Source organism: Rhinolophus sinicus, chromosome 14 (genome assembly GCF_057876585.1).
Source record: "Rhinolophus sinicus isolate RSI-liver-muscle chromosome 14, RSI-T2T, whole genome shotgun sequence".
Lineage (NCBI taxonomy): Eukaryota > Metazoa > Chordata > Mammalia > Chiroptera > Rhinolophidae > Rhinolophus > Rhinolophus sinicus.
In genome coordinates this window covers 44,973,479-44,993,276 of record NC_142514.1, presented here as the reverse complement: position 1 = coordinate 44,993,276, position 19,798 = coordinate 44,973,479, and the positions used below count along the sequence as shown (strand labels likewise).

General features: G+C 35.7%; 1 protein-coding gene across 8 annotated transcripts in view; it reads right to left on the bottom strand.

The window, feature by feature from the left end:
- Positions 1-19,798, bottom strand: part of PATJ (PATJ crumbs cell polarity complex component) — a 301,329-nt gene that overhangs the window by 207,067 nt on the left and 74,464 nt on the right. For all 8 annotated transcript variants that reach the window (XM_019731220.3, XM_074334813.2, XM_074334815.2 and 5 more), the window contains 3 exons: positions 9,373-9,582; positions 5,179-5,298; positions 3,160-3,555 (listed from right to left, as the gene is read on the bottom strand). In XM_019731220.3, coding sequence (XP_019586779.3) covers positions 3,160-3,555; positions 5,179-5,298; positions 9,373-9,582 — 726 coding nt within the window. The remainder of the gene's footprint in view (positions 1-3,159; positions 3,556-5,178; positions 5,299-9,372; positions 9,583-19,798) is intronic.

Below are 19,798 nucleotides of genomic sequence, written 5' to 3'. Positions count from 1 at the left end.
TCTGGAAGGCACCCTCTAAATAGAAGAGTAGTGGGAATTATATCTTTATAAGGCATTGACTATGTTTTTAAAATTTACCTGAAGCTTGTAATATTAGATAATAAATTATCACTACAGGGGTCCATCAGTAACGAGAGGAAGGCAAATAAAGATCTTGATCATGTGCGTATCATTGTTATAGGGATCAGAATATCCTATCCAGAAATATGTCACTTTGGCACAGGGATTATAATGAGCTGAAGACAACTGAGAAAGAGCAGACTCAGAAAAACTCCATCCTCTCTGATTCTCAATCACTGCAGAGGACTCTACAGTTTTCAGCTCAGAGACGACACTAAGAGGAAGGTACATAACAAACCTTACTAAAACAATCCTTATCTTCCATTAATTTCCCTCATGCATTTACCTTCCTACAGTTTGCTGACTATAAAAGTGTAAACCCCCTTTCCTTTGTCTTGTCAATTCTCTATACATTTATTGTTCTTCGTTAAAGATGTTATATCAGCCCAAGTTCTAACCACCCCTTTGAGTTACTCATCACTGAGTTACACCTGCATGTATGCCTGGTACAGGTACTAATAAATTGTTTTTCTTTTGTTAACCAGTCTTTTGTCAGTTTAATTTCTAGGGTCCCAGCCAGAGAATCTCTAGGAGGATAGAGGAAAACACTTTTTCGCCTCCCCTACACTGTCATCACTGTGGAGTATGGGAAGGAGGAAAAGAGTTAATGCCCAAAACAAGTACATATAATTATTTTTAAAAAATAAAATATTGTTTAGGCAAGACCCATTAGGACTGAAATGATCTTAATCAATGCCAGTTTAGAGAGCCTCTAGACGTTACTTCACAGAATCAGAAAGCTGGGAAATTTCACACAAATTTATTATATTAGGATGCATGTCTCTCAAAATTGTGAGCATTGAATGTTGTTATAAACAAGCTTTTTAAAGAGCACTTTAACAAACAATAGAGTAAGCGGTTACATTGTGAAGATCATCAATATAAACTTACAAGAGGAATATTTTAAAAACCTAATGTTATACAAATGAGTACTTGAGATCAGGATACAATTCTGACTGAGAGTATGGATTAAAAAATTAACGTATCTCAAACAACCTCAGTGGAAATGAAGATAGTATAGTTGGAAAGCCATGTTAAATGATCAAAAAGTGATTCTGGTGATAATCTGGATACTGATATTGAATATGCATCAAAATAATTTTAATAAAATTATTCATTAAATGTGAGAATAGGCAAAAACTAACATTTTATAGATTTTAAAATATGAACGTTTAATTAAATTTATAAATACTATGAATATACATTTGACTACTTCATCTATATCCCTAAACATATATAAAAATGGGCCTGTATTTCAGGTTGCCTTATATTTGGGTAAATAGAAAATTTTATTTTTATAGAAGAAAGCCACCACCAGGGAGTATTTATGAATATTCAATAATCTGTGATTAGAATTTGCTCCATATAACTGAATATTCTGTTTGAAGTCAAGCACTTAAAGATATAGAAGTGGGAATGGCAAAGATAGAAAGCACCAATGTCAAAAGCAACACATCAGGTGATTCTGTCTCATCTTTTCCCATATCAAGGTATTATTCACACAATCCCAAAACATCTGTTCTCTGGTAGACTGCCCAGCATCCTCTATTATGGGGAATCTTCTGGGGTTCCATAAATACATCCAATATAGCACCTTGCATAGCAGAAGGACACACAAGCATTGACAGATGGGAAAAGGGAATGAAAGGTCTAAGGAGGCAAAGGAAAAAACCATGCTCTATCTGTCCTGTTGAGACAGCAAACAAATGAGGGCACACTTTGCACATCACTTTGGGAAAGTTGTCAACTTCAGTGAGGGCAGCGCCATACTATACCTGAAGAGACTACTGTATATATTTATATAATAAGTTTCTTTTCACTTGCCTGGAAGTTAATTTGGGGCAGGAAATAAACAAACAAAAATAAAACACTAAAAAAATGTCCCTAACGAAAGATTTCAATTGGTTAACAGTTAACTCTAACAAAAAATAAAATTTATTGGTGATTTAATAGCAACTACAAACCTATTAAAATATAATGCTTTCCTGCTAGGTTGTAAATAGGCAGTATCAAAAAGGTAAAGATAATTTTCTAGAGTTCAGTGACTTTCTATTTAGTATCATATACCATGTTTCCCCGAAAATAAGACTTAGCTGTACCATCAGCTCTAGTATGTCTTTTGGAGCAAAAATTAACATAAGACCCAGTCTTATTTTAATATAATATAAGACCCAGTTTTATTTTAATATAATATAAGATCCAGTATAGTATAATAAATATAATATCATATAATATAATACTGGGTCTTACATTAATTTTTGCCCCAAAAGACACATTAGAGCTGATGGTCGGGCTAGGTCTTATTTTCAGGGAAACACAGCATAATAGAGAACAGTGTGGATAAGCAAGATACAAACAACAATATTATCTTTAATCAATTTGCTTTCATTTTCCCTAATAAATGCACTATGTGAGAAATATAGAGCTGTGTCTCCCTGAGGGAATTTAAAAAAAGAAGACAAATGACAAGAGAACTCTTCCTTGAAATGGGTAATTAGGAGAAAAACATCTCTAAAACAGCAAAGCAAGGCGGTCGGATGGCTCAGTTGGTTAGAGCGCGAGCTGCGAACAATAGATTTGCCGGTTCAATTCCCCAACGGGAAGGTGGGCTGCGCCCCCTGTGACTAAAGATTGAAAAACGGCAACTGGGCGTGGAGCTGGATTGTGCCCTCCGCAACTAGATTGAAGGACAATAACTTGGAGCTGATGGGCCCTGGAGAAGCACACTGTTCCCCAATATTACCCAGTAAAATAAAAAATAAAAAAAATTCACTGAAAAAAACAAAACAAAAACAGAAACAAAACACTACGAAGCAAGGCAACTGTAGCTTATTGATTCCAACTACAAGTTGTGTAATACAGAAAAGATGAGCTATTACTTACAGCAATACACTGTATAATACATCTTGGAAAAATTATTAATTATGAAAAAATTCATTAAATTTTGTTTGTTTTTTTCAAAAGTTACATGATTTAGGGACTGAAATAGGGAGGGGAGGAGAGTAGGGGGAATGTGAAAGATCTGTGCTAATCCCTTACCATGTTTTCAGTGCTGTAGCCATACTGTTGGCTCTCCTGGGAATACATACTCATCACGGATCTTGCTTCTTGAGGCTCAGATGGTTCACTGTCATGTAACCATTGGGTGCCAAAGTAAAGTTCCTTCCTGGATGGAACAGGAGTGGCCTCTTGAATGTGCGATGAGGGATACAGCTCCCTGGACTGAAAACAATCTTGATACAGCTCATATTCTTCATCAACAAGCATTTCTCTTTCTTCACCCATTTCCTGCAACCTTGGAGTCAGAAATTCATGCATTTCCCAGGCCTCCTTGCTGTTGTCTGTCTCTTTTTGTTGGGACTGGAAAGACTTTCCCAAATTTAGAAATGGTTCGTCTACAAGTTCTTCTTTAAAATAGGGTTCATCTCTAAATTCCTGTAAAAAAAAAAAAAGTTGCATAAGATTTTAAACTACACCTGTCCTAAAGCTGTACTCTACACATTATCTAAAAATTTAACCCCTGACATAACTACCATTACTGTATTCCACGCCAATGCATGGTTAACATGAACAGCTCTCCATCACAAATGAGGAGAAATACATGTTCACTACCACACAACCCTCAGCCCAGGAAAGGGACACACAATAAAATAAGAAGCAGAAACCTGCCCTTGGCAAGGTGAATGAGTATTCTAACCGGTTCATTACACATTAACCACCTGAAAATTCTCAGTAAGAAATGGGAATTTTGTTAAACTGCTACACTGAATATTTAACTCATGAATCTCTCCATAAATACAGATATACTTCATACTATTATTTCAGAAAGCAAAGAATTGAAAGGTGAGGATTTTCAAATTTACGTAACTCAGAAATTATGGCTATTCTCATGTTCAAAAAGCATTCTCTATAAACTAACGATACGAGGAATATGTCTCAGTTACTTTGAGTATGACTATTTCATAACATATCATATCACAGAAATATATTTTTATCTGCATTGAAATATATGACAAAAAAGAATGAACACAGTATGCTTTTCAATTGATTTAAATTAATTTATATTTCACTAATTAGAAGATCAAGTGCATACAACTGAAGCTAAATAGTCATAGACGTGCAGGAACTTTGTTGAGTTCCTAGATAATAGCTGAGGATTATATGGCTCTGCCAACCCTTTGACCTAACTCTTAGGGACCTCAGAGTGCTGGGCACAGTAAGGCCCAACTCCTTTTAAGGGATCAACGACACTTCCTACTTTAAGTTCTATTTATTAAGTATTACTAAGTGTAAATTTCTGAAATGAATTTACTGCTTCCCATTGCTTCCTCACTTGCAGCTAAACTTCGTTGTGGAGAAGCTTTTAAATTAATACAGTATATCAAATACTGCAACCCAGTTATTTAAATTCTAAAAAAAAATTTCGTTTAGAGAGTATATTTGAACATGTCATGTGGTTATGAAGATTTAACCAAAAAAAAGTCAACACTAAAAATATAATGGATATTATAGGGCTATGAATCAGCTTGAGACAGTCAACAAATTATGCAAAGAATATCAAAAGACAGTTGTTATCAAGTAAAGCAAAAACAAACTCTAACTGCAAAGAGCAAAACAAGCACAATTCATTTTAAAAATAGAAAAGGAAATGCTTCAAAATATACTTTCTAAAATTAAAACATAAAGTAGGATTGGACTAAACATATAACTCTTCTTTAGAAAGTATTCAGTAAGTTATTTTGTATAGCTGTTTTCTACAGTATTTTAAATGCAGGTCTATTTTCAAAAATATGTTCTACCCTCAAAATTTTAAGAATATATCAGTATAAAGAAAGTATGTTTGTTTGAAAATGTCTTACACTTGTCCTATGTCATTTATGGAGGCAATGTGATATAAGAGGAAAAAGATTTCAGTTTAAAAATAAATAAATAAAGATGGGGAGTTATTATTTAAATCGTACGTATTTAGCTAACGGAGTGGGAACAAGCTTTTGTCTTCTTTATAGAACCTTTAGCTCAAAGCAAACCATTCAAATGGGAAATAAATTTACTAAATACCTTAGGTGCTTCAAGTATTAAAGATGAATTTATATCATGAATTGCTCCTGAACTTTCACTCTTGTCTTCATTAGTATTTGAATGTAAAATATAATAATTTTCTTCTTCTTTATCCTCTTCCTGAAAATAGAAGCATTTTTATGTTTTTAGCACAATTGAAGATATGCTTTTGTCAACCATGAAGCTATTATATCTTTTTACTGAATTATAACTGACATATAACATTATATTAGTTTTAGGCGTAATTATTTGACATGTGTATATATTGCTAAATGATACCCACAATAAATTTAGTTAATATTGGCAACTTTCAAGTATACAATACAGTATTGTTGACTAAAGTCACCATGCTATACATTATATCCTCAAGACTTACTTACCTTACAACAGAAAGTTTGTACCTTTTGACCACCTTTATCCGTTTCCCCCACCCCCATCCCTCTGGCAACCACAGAAATACTTTTATAGTCAAGAAAATGCCTTAGTTTCAAACACTCTTCAGATTAATTCTTATTTTTCCATTAAGTGCAAGTACATAATAAAATGCATGCACATTGTTTTATTAGAACAAAATTTTCTTTAATAATTAAAAAGAAAGCCATATTCAGGTCAAAGCTTCTCAAACTTTTTATTGTTTTTACACATTCCTTAAAAAAAAGAAAATCACTTTCCCAGGAATCGAAATAATAATATTAAGAAATCAAGATTTATTTTACATTTATATAAAAATAATAGCAAACAGGCCCAGGTTCAAGCACTTTAAATATATCATGGACATAGGTTAAAGTACTTTGAATATATCAATTCATTTAATATACAGTGGTACCTCAGTTTTCAAACGTCTCTGTTGACAAACATTTCGGTTTACAAACGCCGTAAATTTTATGGATCTATGGTATCATTAGATAGTAAAATTCATGCTAGATTTGCAGTTTTAGGGGTTGATTTTAAAGGTCTGAAACGGATTAATCCATTTTGCATTACTTTCTATGGGGAAACCACACCTGTTTTCAAACATTTCAGAACTCGAACGGTCTTCCGGAATGGATTACATTAGAAAACCGAGGTTCCACTGTATTTACCAATATATTAATATATACTCTTAAGAAGTAGGTGCTCTTATTAACTCCAGTTTATAGAGGAATAAAAGGGACATAGTAATTTGCCCAAGGTTACTTAACTAGTCAGTTACACACCCAAAATTTGAACACTGGCTGTCTGACTCCAGAGCCTGTAACCTCAGCTACCATGCCGTGCAATCCCCACCTTGTAGATGAGTAAGTGGGAGCTGGTGAGGTTAAATAACTGGCCAAAGGTCACACAGCATTGCCAATCACAGTACTAAGCAAAAACACACAGCTGTCTAACTCAAGAACTCCATTGCTAGCTCTGTTCTGTTAGTTCTGAAGATACAATGCAGTTTCTAAAGTCAGTTCATTCATTTTTTGGATCTGGTCCATCTGAGGTGACTTGGTAGAAAATAGAAGGTAAGTCACATCTATGGTTAACATGAAAATTATTATATAGATAATATGTATCTATATGAGACTACAATACAAAATTCTGTAATACCTCTGTATGATGTAGATAATACATATATCTACACGATACAAGACTTAATAAAAAACTATTTTGTTTTCTGCTATATATTCATAGTCTTTCTGTCCCAACCTGACTTCAGACCATCTTATTTAACTCTAATGCCACTTCTGCTGAGGAATGAGTAAATGCTCAGTAAATATTAGGTGATTAGATAAGTGGCCACCAACTGAACCATGAGAGAGAAAGGCAGAGACCTCGGAGAAGATCTATGCATCATTATTTACAGCGCAGAAGGAGACAGTTTTGCTAGAAGAATCCAGATGTTAAGTAAGGAATTACTTAGTGGTAATTCCACTAAGAATTTTTTTGTTTAAGTCTTGAAAGTGACCTTTCTCTCACCCCTTTACTGGCCTCCCCCTCCCAAGTATCCTGACAGCTTTCCACTCACTGAGGGAAGCCCAGAAAAGGGAAGCCTCACAATGATCACATTCTAAAACCTGCTAAGAGTGAGGCTTCAAGGTCCTCAGGTTTCTGCAGCTCTACTCCTTGCCAGAAATAGCACAGGAATCCACACCCAGTTGGTACTAAGTTCCGTGTTTTTATACTGGCTGAGACTTTCTTAAATTGCTTCAAAGTAAAATCGTGCTGTTGGAACTCCTACAGACCATAAATAGTTTGTGATTTCCTCTGGCAGTCCAAACAATCAGGCAAATCATCATCAGAGAAAATGTAGACAAAGTATCTGCCACAATCCAAAACCCCAAGACGATGAGGTCGCCATAAAAATATAAAGTATTCCCTTCCTTAATTTGTCCAAAAATCAAACTGAGCATCTTGTGTTATATATTAGCCATGGCAATACCCACACACCAAAAACACAATGTAAAGTCAAGAACTTGAGGGAGCTATGTGCTATATTCCATTTTGAACATTTAAATTGTCTAAGAAGTGTAATATACAGGCGTCTTTATATGTACTGCATAAAGAATAAAAAAGTAATACATGAAGGTCATGCTGAAGTTCCCCAATGCAAAAATACTGTATTTAATACACGACTCTAGTTATATGCCAAAAGAATGTATACACATTTTAAGAAAGGAAAAAACTATTAAAATTGTAATACTCAATATATATCGATAACCAAAGATGAATACAAGTCACGTTTGACTTCTGCAATTACAAGAGGTGCTCAAAGTGGTTACCATCAGCGTCCAGACACTTCTGATTATGGCGAACTACTGCTTGTGCAACGTTGATCAAAGTGTCCACTTGAATACATATTTTTGGCACCCCCGGTATATATATCTAATATATTTCATAGAATAAAAGAGTTTTAGAGTTCAGAAAGATCTTAGGAACTCTCTAGTATTGTTCAGCCTTTTCAGAAATGAAAAAACAGACTCGTAGAAGATGTGGTGTTATCTATGATCAAATTACGAGTACAATGTTTCTCAAAGTGCAAAATTCTGCATTAGAATTACATAGGTGACTCACTGAAGGTGAAGATTCCTGAACAGCACATCAGAATTCCTATATCAGAATCTCTGAGAGTAAAACCTGGTAAATTGCATTTTAACCAGCTCCCAGGTGATTCTTAGGTATACCACATATCTTTGAGTTTGAAACCCCCTGGGCTAACTCACAGCAAAGTTAGCAACAGAGCCCAGATTTTGTGAAGTCCAATCCAACACTCTACTATAACCATACTTTCTGTTTCAGACATGCTGCATGCAAACTATACTAGTGACAACAAATTAAAACAGGAATATACAGCATTGTGGCTAAGAGCACTGGGTCGAAAGCCACTCTGCTGAGTTTATATTCCAACTCTGCCCCTTACTAGTTATATCACCTTGGACAAGTTACTCAACTGTCTGTGTCTTGACTGACTCATCTGTGATAAGGGTAATAAGAGAACAACCTGTTAAAGTTCTATGAGGATGAAATTAGTTAATATATGTAAAAGGCTTAAAATACTGACTGACATATAGTAAGCACTTAAAAATACCTTATTGCTTTAATGCTGCTTGAAAATTATCAAGTATTTTTTTGTATTTGGGGAACCTCAACAGAACCATAACTGTAATGTGGCCGTCAATCATAAATGGGAATCTGACCCAGTACATGAGATTAAGCAATAAAATGACTTCAAGATGGCTGGACCTTTCAGGAGTTCAGATAGTAGGGTTACAAGGCACTCTGATGGTCAGAACACCATATTAAAATCTCATTGCCACATAGTTAAAATGATATGGTTAATTGGATTTCAATTTGTCATGCCATCTCAACATCATTCCCAAATGAAAGTTAAAATACATACACTTATTTTAATTCACATCACAAGGAATGTGATGAGACCTCAGTCGGTCTCATCTCTGTGCTAAGTAGTAGTAGGACTAGTAATGTTAGCCGTTAGCCTTCAGGACTAATGTGCTAAGCACTTAATGAGTATCATCTTTAATTCTCCCAAACCATATGAGATAGACAGTATTTTTTCTGCTTCTGCAAGTCAAGGACATTAAGAAACTTGCACAGGATACATATAGATAGAGCAGTAGAACAGGGATTCGAGGCCAGGTGTATATTTCTCCAAAATCCATGTTCTTAACTCTTACACTATCACTTCCTATAGTAACAAAATTCAACACTTACCCCCAAAGGCTTACAGATGCCAAGGCGTACAGTGCCTGGTGGCACAGCTTTCAACACTTCCACAGCTTCAGCAAGGGCAGTGTTGTCCAAACAGTGTTCATTGACTGAGACCAGGCGGTCTCCTGGTAATAGTTCTCCGCTTCTTTCTGCAACACCATCTGCCACCAGGGAACGAATCACAATCACTGACCTTGTGGGGTCTAAGGGGTCCTAAGGAGCAAACAAAGACGAAAGATGAGTCAGTTCCTTGAAAACAAATCTACAGACTTAAGACAATTTATGTTTACTCATGAATCTTATTTGACTATATACTTCATGAGTATGGCATTCTGGTGATAGTCTTCCAAAGAGGACGAAGTCTATTAAAATACCACTCTAAACATTTACACAGATATCAGCTTGTGTGAAGGTGAAGACATAAGCTTAACAATTTCAACTGTGTGTATGAATGCTCAATATATACAAATTTCTTTTTTAAACGTTCGGTGACTGATATTTTGTTGGACTACAAGAGGTCTAGGGACAAGTGGGGAAGAGTCTCTGACATCCTCAAGCATAGTCATATTATGGACCAAAGATAAGCCTATCTGTTATTGCTCTTGGGAGATAGGTAGGCTTCAAGAGAAGTGTACTATGGAAAATGATACTCCATTCGTAGGCATTGCACCAGTGGTAGAATCCTGCTAAATCACTTCAGTTCAAAAAAAGACATGGAAACCATGGACTGACTATTCCACTGCAATTATAAAGTATGTTTAAAAATAGCACAACCTAAAATTATGACATCGTATAGGTATGCCTAGGTGAGAACTATTCACACACAGAAATACAAAGAAATACGAGATCAAACAAAGCAATGTGCAAATATATTTCATCCATCAGGAGAATGACATCTGTCTTTTCATTAAGCACTGAAGATAACAATAACATTGTATAAATACATTTGGTTAATAAAGACCAATTTATAACCCCACTGTTATTTTTTATTTTATTCAACAAGCACTGATATATGGCACTTACTATGTATGTGTCAGGCTCTATTCTAAGTGCTTGACAATCATTAATTCAACTTATCCTTACAACAAACTCCAGGATGTGGGTAGATTTATTGCCTGTATTTTATGAGGAAATTGAGGGTCAGAAAGTTAAGGAAAATTGCCAAGATCACCTAGCTGGTAAGTGGCAGAGCCAGGATTCAAACTCACAGAGTCTGGCTCCCAAACCCTTACTCTTGGCCCCCATTTCTCGGCCACTTGCTCTGACTATAATGATAGAAGAAATTGGAAATAAAGAGTTGTAAATGCAAAGACATATTCACATGGAAATCCTATTGTTGAGTAGAATCTCTGTATTTGTCCTAATGATAGAGGTATATGGTACTATCACCAAGCCTCAAACTTAGTAAGGGAGAGAAAAAAACAATCCCAATCATAACAGCATTTGCTCTGGTTTGTCTATTTCACTCCTATCGTTTCAACACACACAGATTGTTCCATAAAGGCAAGATGTAGTAACACGAAATTCTACCATTGTTAGTTTCTATTAAACACTTCCTGAGAAAGCAGAAGAGAAGCTGACACATTTTTGTGTTAGAATTACAGACTTTGGAATTAGCAAAGTCATAATCTGCCAAGTGCCAGGCTGTGTCTATTTGAGGTAGCTGACAGTTTTTTGTGTTTTTTTTCAAACTTTTCTGATCCAGTTTCCTATACCTCTGTGTTTCAGACATAAAGGTTCATTTTCAAGGACTACATGGAATTTTAACCAAATATGCCATATTTAAGTCAATAAAAGGGTACCCACCTAATTCCTTGAAAAATGCTTTCAAACATCTTATCTTACTTTCCTTAACTAACCTTGCTTTTACACCCTCAAATCAAGAAATTATCGGCAAATTTCTAACATGCTCTGATGTGTAACACCACAGATTTATGAAGAGGACTGAACGTAAGGACAGTCATGGGAACTCATTAATAAAGTACATCGTGTTAAACTACAATTACACCGATATTTTCAAGTAGAGGGAGCTATTGCATAGGAAGAAAACAGAGAAGAACCAAAAATACATAATAATAATAATACAGTGGTATATCAGCAGGCAATCAGTGCAGTAATATAAAAGAGCTGTCTATTTTGTCACCAGCAACCATGAATCACCACACACTTTTCATTCTGAAATATGAAACCATTAGATTTTAAGTTTGACACACTAATAAATAAGCTGTACAATTATGTCCTTCATTTAGGATGTCAGTTTTTGATGGAAGGCTTTTTTATTGGAGGGGAAGGGAAACTACATAATAGCTTATTCCCCTCATGCAATGCACAGAAAGCAGCCAGCATTACTTCATATTAATAATTACTAAACTTTCTGAGAGAAAATTGGAACAGTAAAATATACCAAAAGCAAATAAATGATTTCACGAGGTTGGTGTGAGCAATCTCTGTCGTGTCATATAACATCGAATCAAAAAGTACTATTTTTAACCCGGATAAATAGGTGCACTGGTTTTCAAAATCAACCGGTTGCAATGATAATTAGAAACATTTCAAAAGAAGATTAGCCAAGAAATAAAGGAAATAGAAAGATTAATAGATTTCCCTTATTATAGAAAAGGCACGGTGAGCACTTACTTACACAGTCTTCTTTAGACCTCAAACTAGTACCAGGTGTGCTTCCTTACTAAAATGTATTCAGGCTTAGCTCTCCAGTTATTCTAAACACTAAATCTCTAAATCTAATCTACCACCACGTTTCCTGGGAAAGAGAACACAACGGCAGCTTCTTTGTCACTTTAAAAAAAAAAAAAAGACAAACCACCCACTTCTGAAGATGCCCCATTATGTATAATCACTACTTCATTTTCTATGATGACTTTCCTGACTGTGTGATTTCCCACGAAGCTGAATGAAGTTGCTTTAATGAGTAACAGTCATTTCCTTTCATGGTCATCGCATGTAGCAGCCACCCTATGGAAAATCAGCAGCTGCTACTGCCTACTGGGGTGTCTACTATTCTTGAGGCTTTGGTACATAAAAAAATGCTAAAAAAACAAACTCCAGCCAGATTCAGGCTGCTTCTCATCAGAAAAGTCTGTTCTCTGAAAATATAGCCCATAATATCATACCCATGTTATAGCAAACAAAATGTTATAAAGATATTTCTTGTGACCTCTATCCAACTCCTAGACCCCATGGAGGTTTTTAAAGTCCCCATCAGTTTTTATCATCTTTTAATATAATTTTAAAATCTCTAATTTTTCTTGTTTTGGTAAACAACACTGCAAGGAACACTGTATTCAAGAATCAAGGTGTTTTAGATTAAACAGTCAATAGAGGGCACTAAAGACCAATCACAAAACACAAGAAACATCCCATCATCTTTTACTATGCAAGTCATTCCCTTCCGAAGGATTTTTCTTCTTTATTCAAAACCCTTACATTATTATACATGTTCTAACAGTATCCCATATGTTTGCTTCAACCCAACCATTTATGAAAGTTATTCCCTACAGTTCTTAAAATATTATCAAACTCCTACAATCAATGAAGAACAGCTAAGTTGCATCAGAATACTATACAAGAAAACAGGCGCTCAGACCTGAATTCTCCTCACTACTTAGCTGTAAAATTCTGAGGAAACCCACCTAACTGGTCTGTCTCACAACTGAATAAAATCACCATACTTGCCTGAAAATAAGTGCATATAAGGATTTTGGAGGTCTCTCAAAGTGATGCTAATGTTTGATATTTACTACCGTGTTTCCCCAAAAATAAGACCTTAGCAGGATAATCAGCTCTAATGTGTCTTTTGGAGCAAAAATTAATATAAGACCTAGTATTATTTTACCATAAGACTGGGTATAATATAATATAATATAATATAATATAATACTGGGTCTTACATTAATTTTTGCTCCAAAAGATGCATTAGAGCTGATTGTCTGGCTAGGTCTTATTTTCAGGGAAACACGGTATAAACACAGGATGTGTCAGTGCTGGGGGAAATATAAGTTGACAAACAGACTCATCTCCTCCCATAGTCCCTGAGTGGCATTCCCACAGATCTCAGCATTCACTTACTCTCCTTCACCCCTACATGGAGTTGCTCACTAAGGCATGTCAATTTGATCTCTCTCTTCTATCTGATCCTGTATCCACATTTCTGCGGCCACTACCTTGAGTCAGTTTCTCATTATTTCTTGCCTGTGCAACTGCTACAGTCACCCAATAGGTCTATGTGTCTCTAATCTTAGTCTATATTCTACAGAGATAAAAGAACGATCTTTAAAAATAAAAATGTGATCACAATTCCTCCTCTGCTTAAAACACTTCCGTGACACCCACAGGCTTCAGGATAAAGTAAGTCCCAACTCTGGCAGACAAATTCCTTTGATCTGCTGTTTAGTCTCGGCTCCTCTTGCTCTCCCAACATGTACCATTGCCCACTCCCATTTGCCCCACACATTGTCCCAACAATACAGACCTATTGAAATGCAGGGACTGTGAAAGGCTTTGAATGCGTTGTGACATCCTATACAGTGTTTCCCTGAAAATAAGACCAGGTCTTAAGTTGTGCTCCAAAAGACACATTAGGGCTTATGTTCAGGGGATGTCATCCTGAAAAAATCTGCTAGGGCTTATTTTCCGGTTAGGTCTTATTTTCGGGGGAAACACGGTAAACCAGTCCATCTGCCAGGAATGTTCTCCCGGCCCCACTGCCGCTCATGTACATCTCTGCCACAAGACCAGCTCAAGTGTTTCCTCCAGTGAGAAGCTTTCCCTGACTCCCCGAAGATGATGCAAGCAACTCCTAATCTGTGGTATCTCTAAACCTAAAAAAGACCTTCCATTATAGCATCTGTCATAACGTATTTTCCTTACTGTCCCTGACCTCCTAGAATAAGCCAGGTACTCCAGCGAGATGTATTCACAATGCCTTGCATTTTCCCTATTATAACACATTTGACATCTTACTAAAATGATTTTAACCATCCTCCCTGCTGAAAACAAGCTTCATGCGAGCAAGAATATGTTTGCTCATTTGCTACTTTGTTTCCAGGGCCTATTACAGTGCCTGCCACATGGAAGGCACTGAACAGTAGTTGAAATATCAAATGACTGCATCTACTCAGTTTCTCTTTCCTCACTGGATTATAAATACACCAAAGGCATATCATCATATATGAATAACAACACAATATCAACATCAACTGGTAACACTTGGTCAGCTCTTGCCATACCAGGCGTGTCTAAGACTCTTACTGACTTGAACCCATTTAATCCTCACATCAACCTGAGGTAGGTACTGTTATTATCCCAACTTTCCAGATGAGAAAATTAAGACAGAGGAAAATTAAATAACCAAAGCACACAGCTGATAAGTGGCAGAACCAGAATTTAAACCAGTCGGTTAAGTTCCAGGTTTTATGCTCGTAGCCACTAAGTGATGCAGCTTCTCTATCTTAAGGCAAGTATTTGCTAAATGAATGAATGTTGAAAGATGGCAAGTTGTTAGAAGGTATACTGACTATCTTGCCAAAGTGTATAAAACTGAGCTCCTTAAATTTCACACTTGGGTACTAGAGGTTTCTATTTCAGTATCTAACGGATGAAAAGTTACAGAGCACAGAATGTGCAGCGAGCCTGCATGCACGGGTAAAACGTGCCTCTGTTTGCTAAATTTTCATTTACATTTACTTTCCCAAGAATGCATTCATTTGGTGAGCTAAGAACACCTTTACATGAACAGACACAAGTATGCAACTGTCATGCTTAAACCGATGGGATTCAAAGTTTCTGAATTGTCTATAAAATGTATTATATGAATATTTGTGTACATTCTCACAGATCAAAGAGATCAGAGTTCCCATTAACTAAAGCCAACTGCAGGGGTATCACCTGGGGCGGAGAGGTGGTTCTGCTGAAATGTGGGCTCTGTCAGAGACAGATATCAACTGGAAGACGCAGAGAGCTCTACTTTAAAGGCATGAAGCAGAGAATATTAAATAAAGAGGAAACAGAGAAATGAACAAGAAGAAAAGTGGTCACATGTAATAAATTGGCAAATGCATTACCAGTGAGGCATTTTTGAAAATAAGAGGTACATGAAGCATACACGAAGGACTGTTCTGACATTCAACATTTATAGGATTTACTGTATTACTCCAGTGAGGAAAAACAAAAATCAAAGTCTAACAATTTCTTAACTATAAGGATTCAAAATAAAGAATAACTTTGGGTTCTTCTTTTAAAATCTGTTCTATAGCCAACACCCAAAATTTTAAAAACATTAAGTAATGTAATAGGAATTTAGAGACCATAGCAGGATGGCAAAGAAATATGCCATAGTTTATTTCAGATAAAAATATGTGTATAAATTACTTTACCGGGGCCGGCCCGGTGGCTCAGGCAGTTAGAGCTCCATGCTCCTAACTCCAAGGCTGCCGATTCGATTCCCACACGGGCCAGTGGGCTCTCAACCACAAGGTTGCTGGATCGACTCCTGCAAGGGATGGTGGGCTGTGCCCCCTGCAACTAGAAAACGGCAACTGGACCTGGAGCTGAGCTGCACCCTCCACAACTAAGACTGAAAGGACAACAACTTGAAGCTGAACGGCACCCTCCACAACTAAGATTGAAAGGACAACAACTTGACTTGGAAAAAAGGCCTGGAAGTACACACAAGTCCAGTTCCCCTTCCCCAATAAAATCTTTTAAAAAATAAAAAAATAAAAATAAAATAAAAAAATTACTTTACCTTTGATAATTTTGACACTGACTGTCAATTGAGTATATTCAAATGTAAACTTGGCCTACAGTAAACTCATGAGAGGAAATACGGTTAATTCTTATGTCTTAAGTCTGAATTCTATGTCATTAAAATTCTGTGCTGTTGTGCAGCTCGAAATATTTGCTCTTCTACATTACAGAATTCCTTCACTAAGATGGAATGATTCCAAGAAATAACTAGAAAAACAACTTCAAACAACTATGAAATAGTGAGTACTCTACAAATGAAGAGATCTCTTAACCAGTGAATTCAACGTTGGTGCACATTATTATACAATTACACCAGTGAGCGCCATTCCACAAATGTTTATTCATGTAAGTGTGAGGAAGTACTACGTTTCAAAGATAATTTTAAAGAAACTACATATATTAATTTCTGGATAACATGAGGTAGCTAACTATGTGATATTTGATAAGAGAATTGTCCCAACTCAATAAAGGTCAACTAAGAGAAAAATATGAAAGCAGAAAGTGGCCAAATATTCGATTCTTAAAGAGTATACTCTTAAATGTGGCCATTATTATTATTTTAACTAAAAAGTATTAAGATAAAATCTAAATTAACAGCTAAGTACATTTCCAAAATAAGATCACAAGGAAGTTACTAAAATGGAGAACAGAGAAAGAAACCACTAAGTTTAAAAGGGAGACAGCTAACTATTTCATCCTGGAAGGAGACAGAAGAAGGAACTGGGTACAAAGAAAGGCAAAGGAAAGGTTCCTATACAGAGTACATCTTAAAGAAAAAACAGTGATCTTCAGATACTCTGATGTACAGCTGGCATGAATTAAAATTTCCATTGTTAGCAAAGTCCGTCAGGAAACAGGAATCAAAAAAAAAAAAAAAAATTTTAAGGGAAAATATACATGAGAGAGAGAGAGAGAAACAAGGAAGACAGATATCCATTCCGCCAGTAGTAGGATGGGTGTGGATAAGAAGTCAAGGGACAAGTTTTGAGTCCCAGCTTGGTGCCAGCTTGGCTGTGTAGTCTCACAAGTTCTTCATATCTGAGTCAGTTTCCTCAATTGTAAAATGAGACAGTTGGATACATGACAGTTACAATCCATTCCACCAACTCCAAAATCCTATAACTAAATTTGACAGAACATCTTGAGTCAAATTTGTCATTAATTTCTACCAAAACATTCACAAAACCACTATAAAAAGTAAAGAATGATGGAAGTTAATTGAAAACACAGCAGCAGCAATGAAGATGTATGCTATGGTCACAAATATGGTATAATTTTAGTTAGTGGTATCTTTTAAGAACTCATAAAAAAGCCACTGACTACACAAGATCTAATTTCTTGGATATTCTACAATTAAAACAAAAGATACAACAAAATATATATGGCATGTGCCCTTTTTTATAAAATACGTCTTAAAACAACTTTTTTTTCTTCTTTTGCCATTTTTACATAGTTATAAAAGACATGTCAGGAACTATTAGCGAATTAAAATCACTAGAATAGTTCTGGTGTAAGATAGTGGGATGTAATGAATTAATTATACTAAAACAGCTTTTTCTGATTTCACCAACAAGCTAAGCGTTTACTTTTAGGAAAGAGAAATAAATGTATTCATAGTGAATGCAAAGCAATAACACTGATTCTAATGAATAATGAGCAAGCTATGTTATCAGAATCTAACCCCATTTTTAACTATTTTATAATATAGCCAAGTATTACACTAATCATACCAATTACCACAACACCATCATGTTCAAAGTAAGTACCCACAAAATACATTCAGTGCACTCAAGATAGATTAAACTGATATGGTTCCTAGCTCTTTGTGTCTTATTACTTCCTAAATACTATTAGGCACTAAGAATAGATTTTTCCACTCATCACACATAGAATTAAATAGTCCCTGAGCAGTAGAGTAAGCACAGTATGAAAGGCAATTAAAAATGCAATGCAAGAGAAGTGGACAGAGAATCTTGCTAAAAGACGAAAATATATGCTAAAAGGGGGAAAAAAAACCAAAAAACATAAACTTGCACATAATTTTATTCTGTAGAGCTTGGTATTTTAAAAGCCTATTTTAATAATAATAAAGCACAATAATAATCAAAATGATTCAAGCAAAGTCTCATGGAACTCACTTCTTGAAGACTATTGCTTTCTCTTGTCGCCTTCTACTCTCCTATTAGATATTTTCCTTGGATATTAAATATGTTCCTTGGATGTTTCAGCTCTTGAAAAATTTGTGTTGTGGTGTAATTGTTTACATGTTTACCACTGACTCCTGGCCCAGGACTTTTGTTGATTTTCAGGAACACAAACCAAACCAAACCATCATCTGGATGAAACGGCTGGGGTTCCACCAGGCAGGCAGTAGTACTCAAGCACAAAGTGACACCCTCTATTAAAATTACATTCGTTGAAAGGTGAATATACTTAACAGCACCAAACTGTACACTTAAAAATGGCTGCAATGGTAAATTTTATGTTAGATGTATTTTACCAAAAAACTTTTAAGTAGAAAATAAATTTGTGAATAAGAAATACCCCCAATACCTTCTAGGAGAAAAAAAACACAACAACTACATTAGTTGAAAGTTATTATGCTGCAGAGAAAGTATTGACACAAAACTTTTTAAGGTTTTTTAATATTAGTTTTGGAATTCATTCAAATTTTCTAAACAAGTCACTCTCAACTTAAACACTTACAAATACTAGCTGAGTGATATTGCTCAAGTTGTTTAATCTGAGACTCAGGTTTCTCATTTGTAAGTAGAAATAAAAGTACAGATTTCATAGAGTTGTTAAAAGCCTTCAATGAGATAAGGCATACAAAGAGTTTAATAAGCCTATGGTAATCACTTCATAAGGGCTGTTACATAGTATTATCATTACTACGAAGATGATGATGGAAAAGAAAGTAGGATAAATGCATTTGAGGAGTTAACATTTACCATCTCATTTACTGCCTTCTGAATTCAACTGAGCATGTGTGGTTTAGACCAGCAGTGCTATCAATTGCTAAACCATTCATGATGTTACACTTACATATTTAAGACATGAAAACAAAGGGTTAACCCTTTACTCCAGATATGCTGACCTCTGCACCTGAAGAGACGCTCAGAACAGCAATGATGTCCTCAGTCCTCACTCTCCCTGAAAGCTGACACTGAAACATGGGAGCCACCTCTAGGTTGGGAGGCTCTCTGATAACCAGTGCCGCCACATTAAGGACCCAGGATGCCCTTCATTCTTTAGAAAAGATACTGCAATTTATTTTTTTTAATCCTTGAAAGTGCAACCAACACTCTGTGATACGTAGCATACAACATGTGAAATAAAACTTTGCCAACTTTGAAACTGCACAGGAAAAAGGCCCAGGAGTTCTGCTGGGAAATCTAGATAAAACAAACACAGTTTCTACTGTCTGGTGGTGAAAAAGCCATCAGTCTCTAAAGAGCTTTGTCTAGGTGGGAGGAGTAAAGGCAAAGGACCATAGGATTCAGGAATACTCCGGAAGCAAATCTTTTGAAACTGTAATAAGTATGTCTCTCAGGAAACACAATTGAAATTGTTTACCATCTTTCACTTGAGCCATAATTATGAAGAATCAGAGTTGTTTCGTGTCTAAGGACTGTATTTTCACACTACTAGACCACAGACTTAG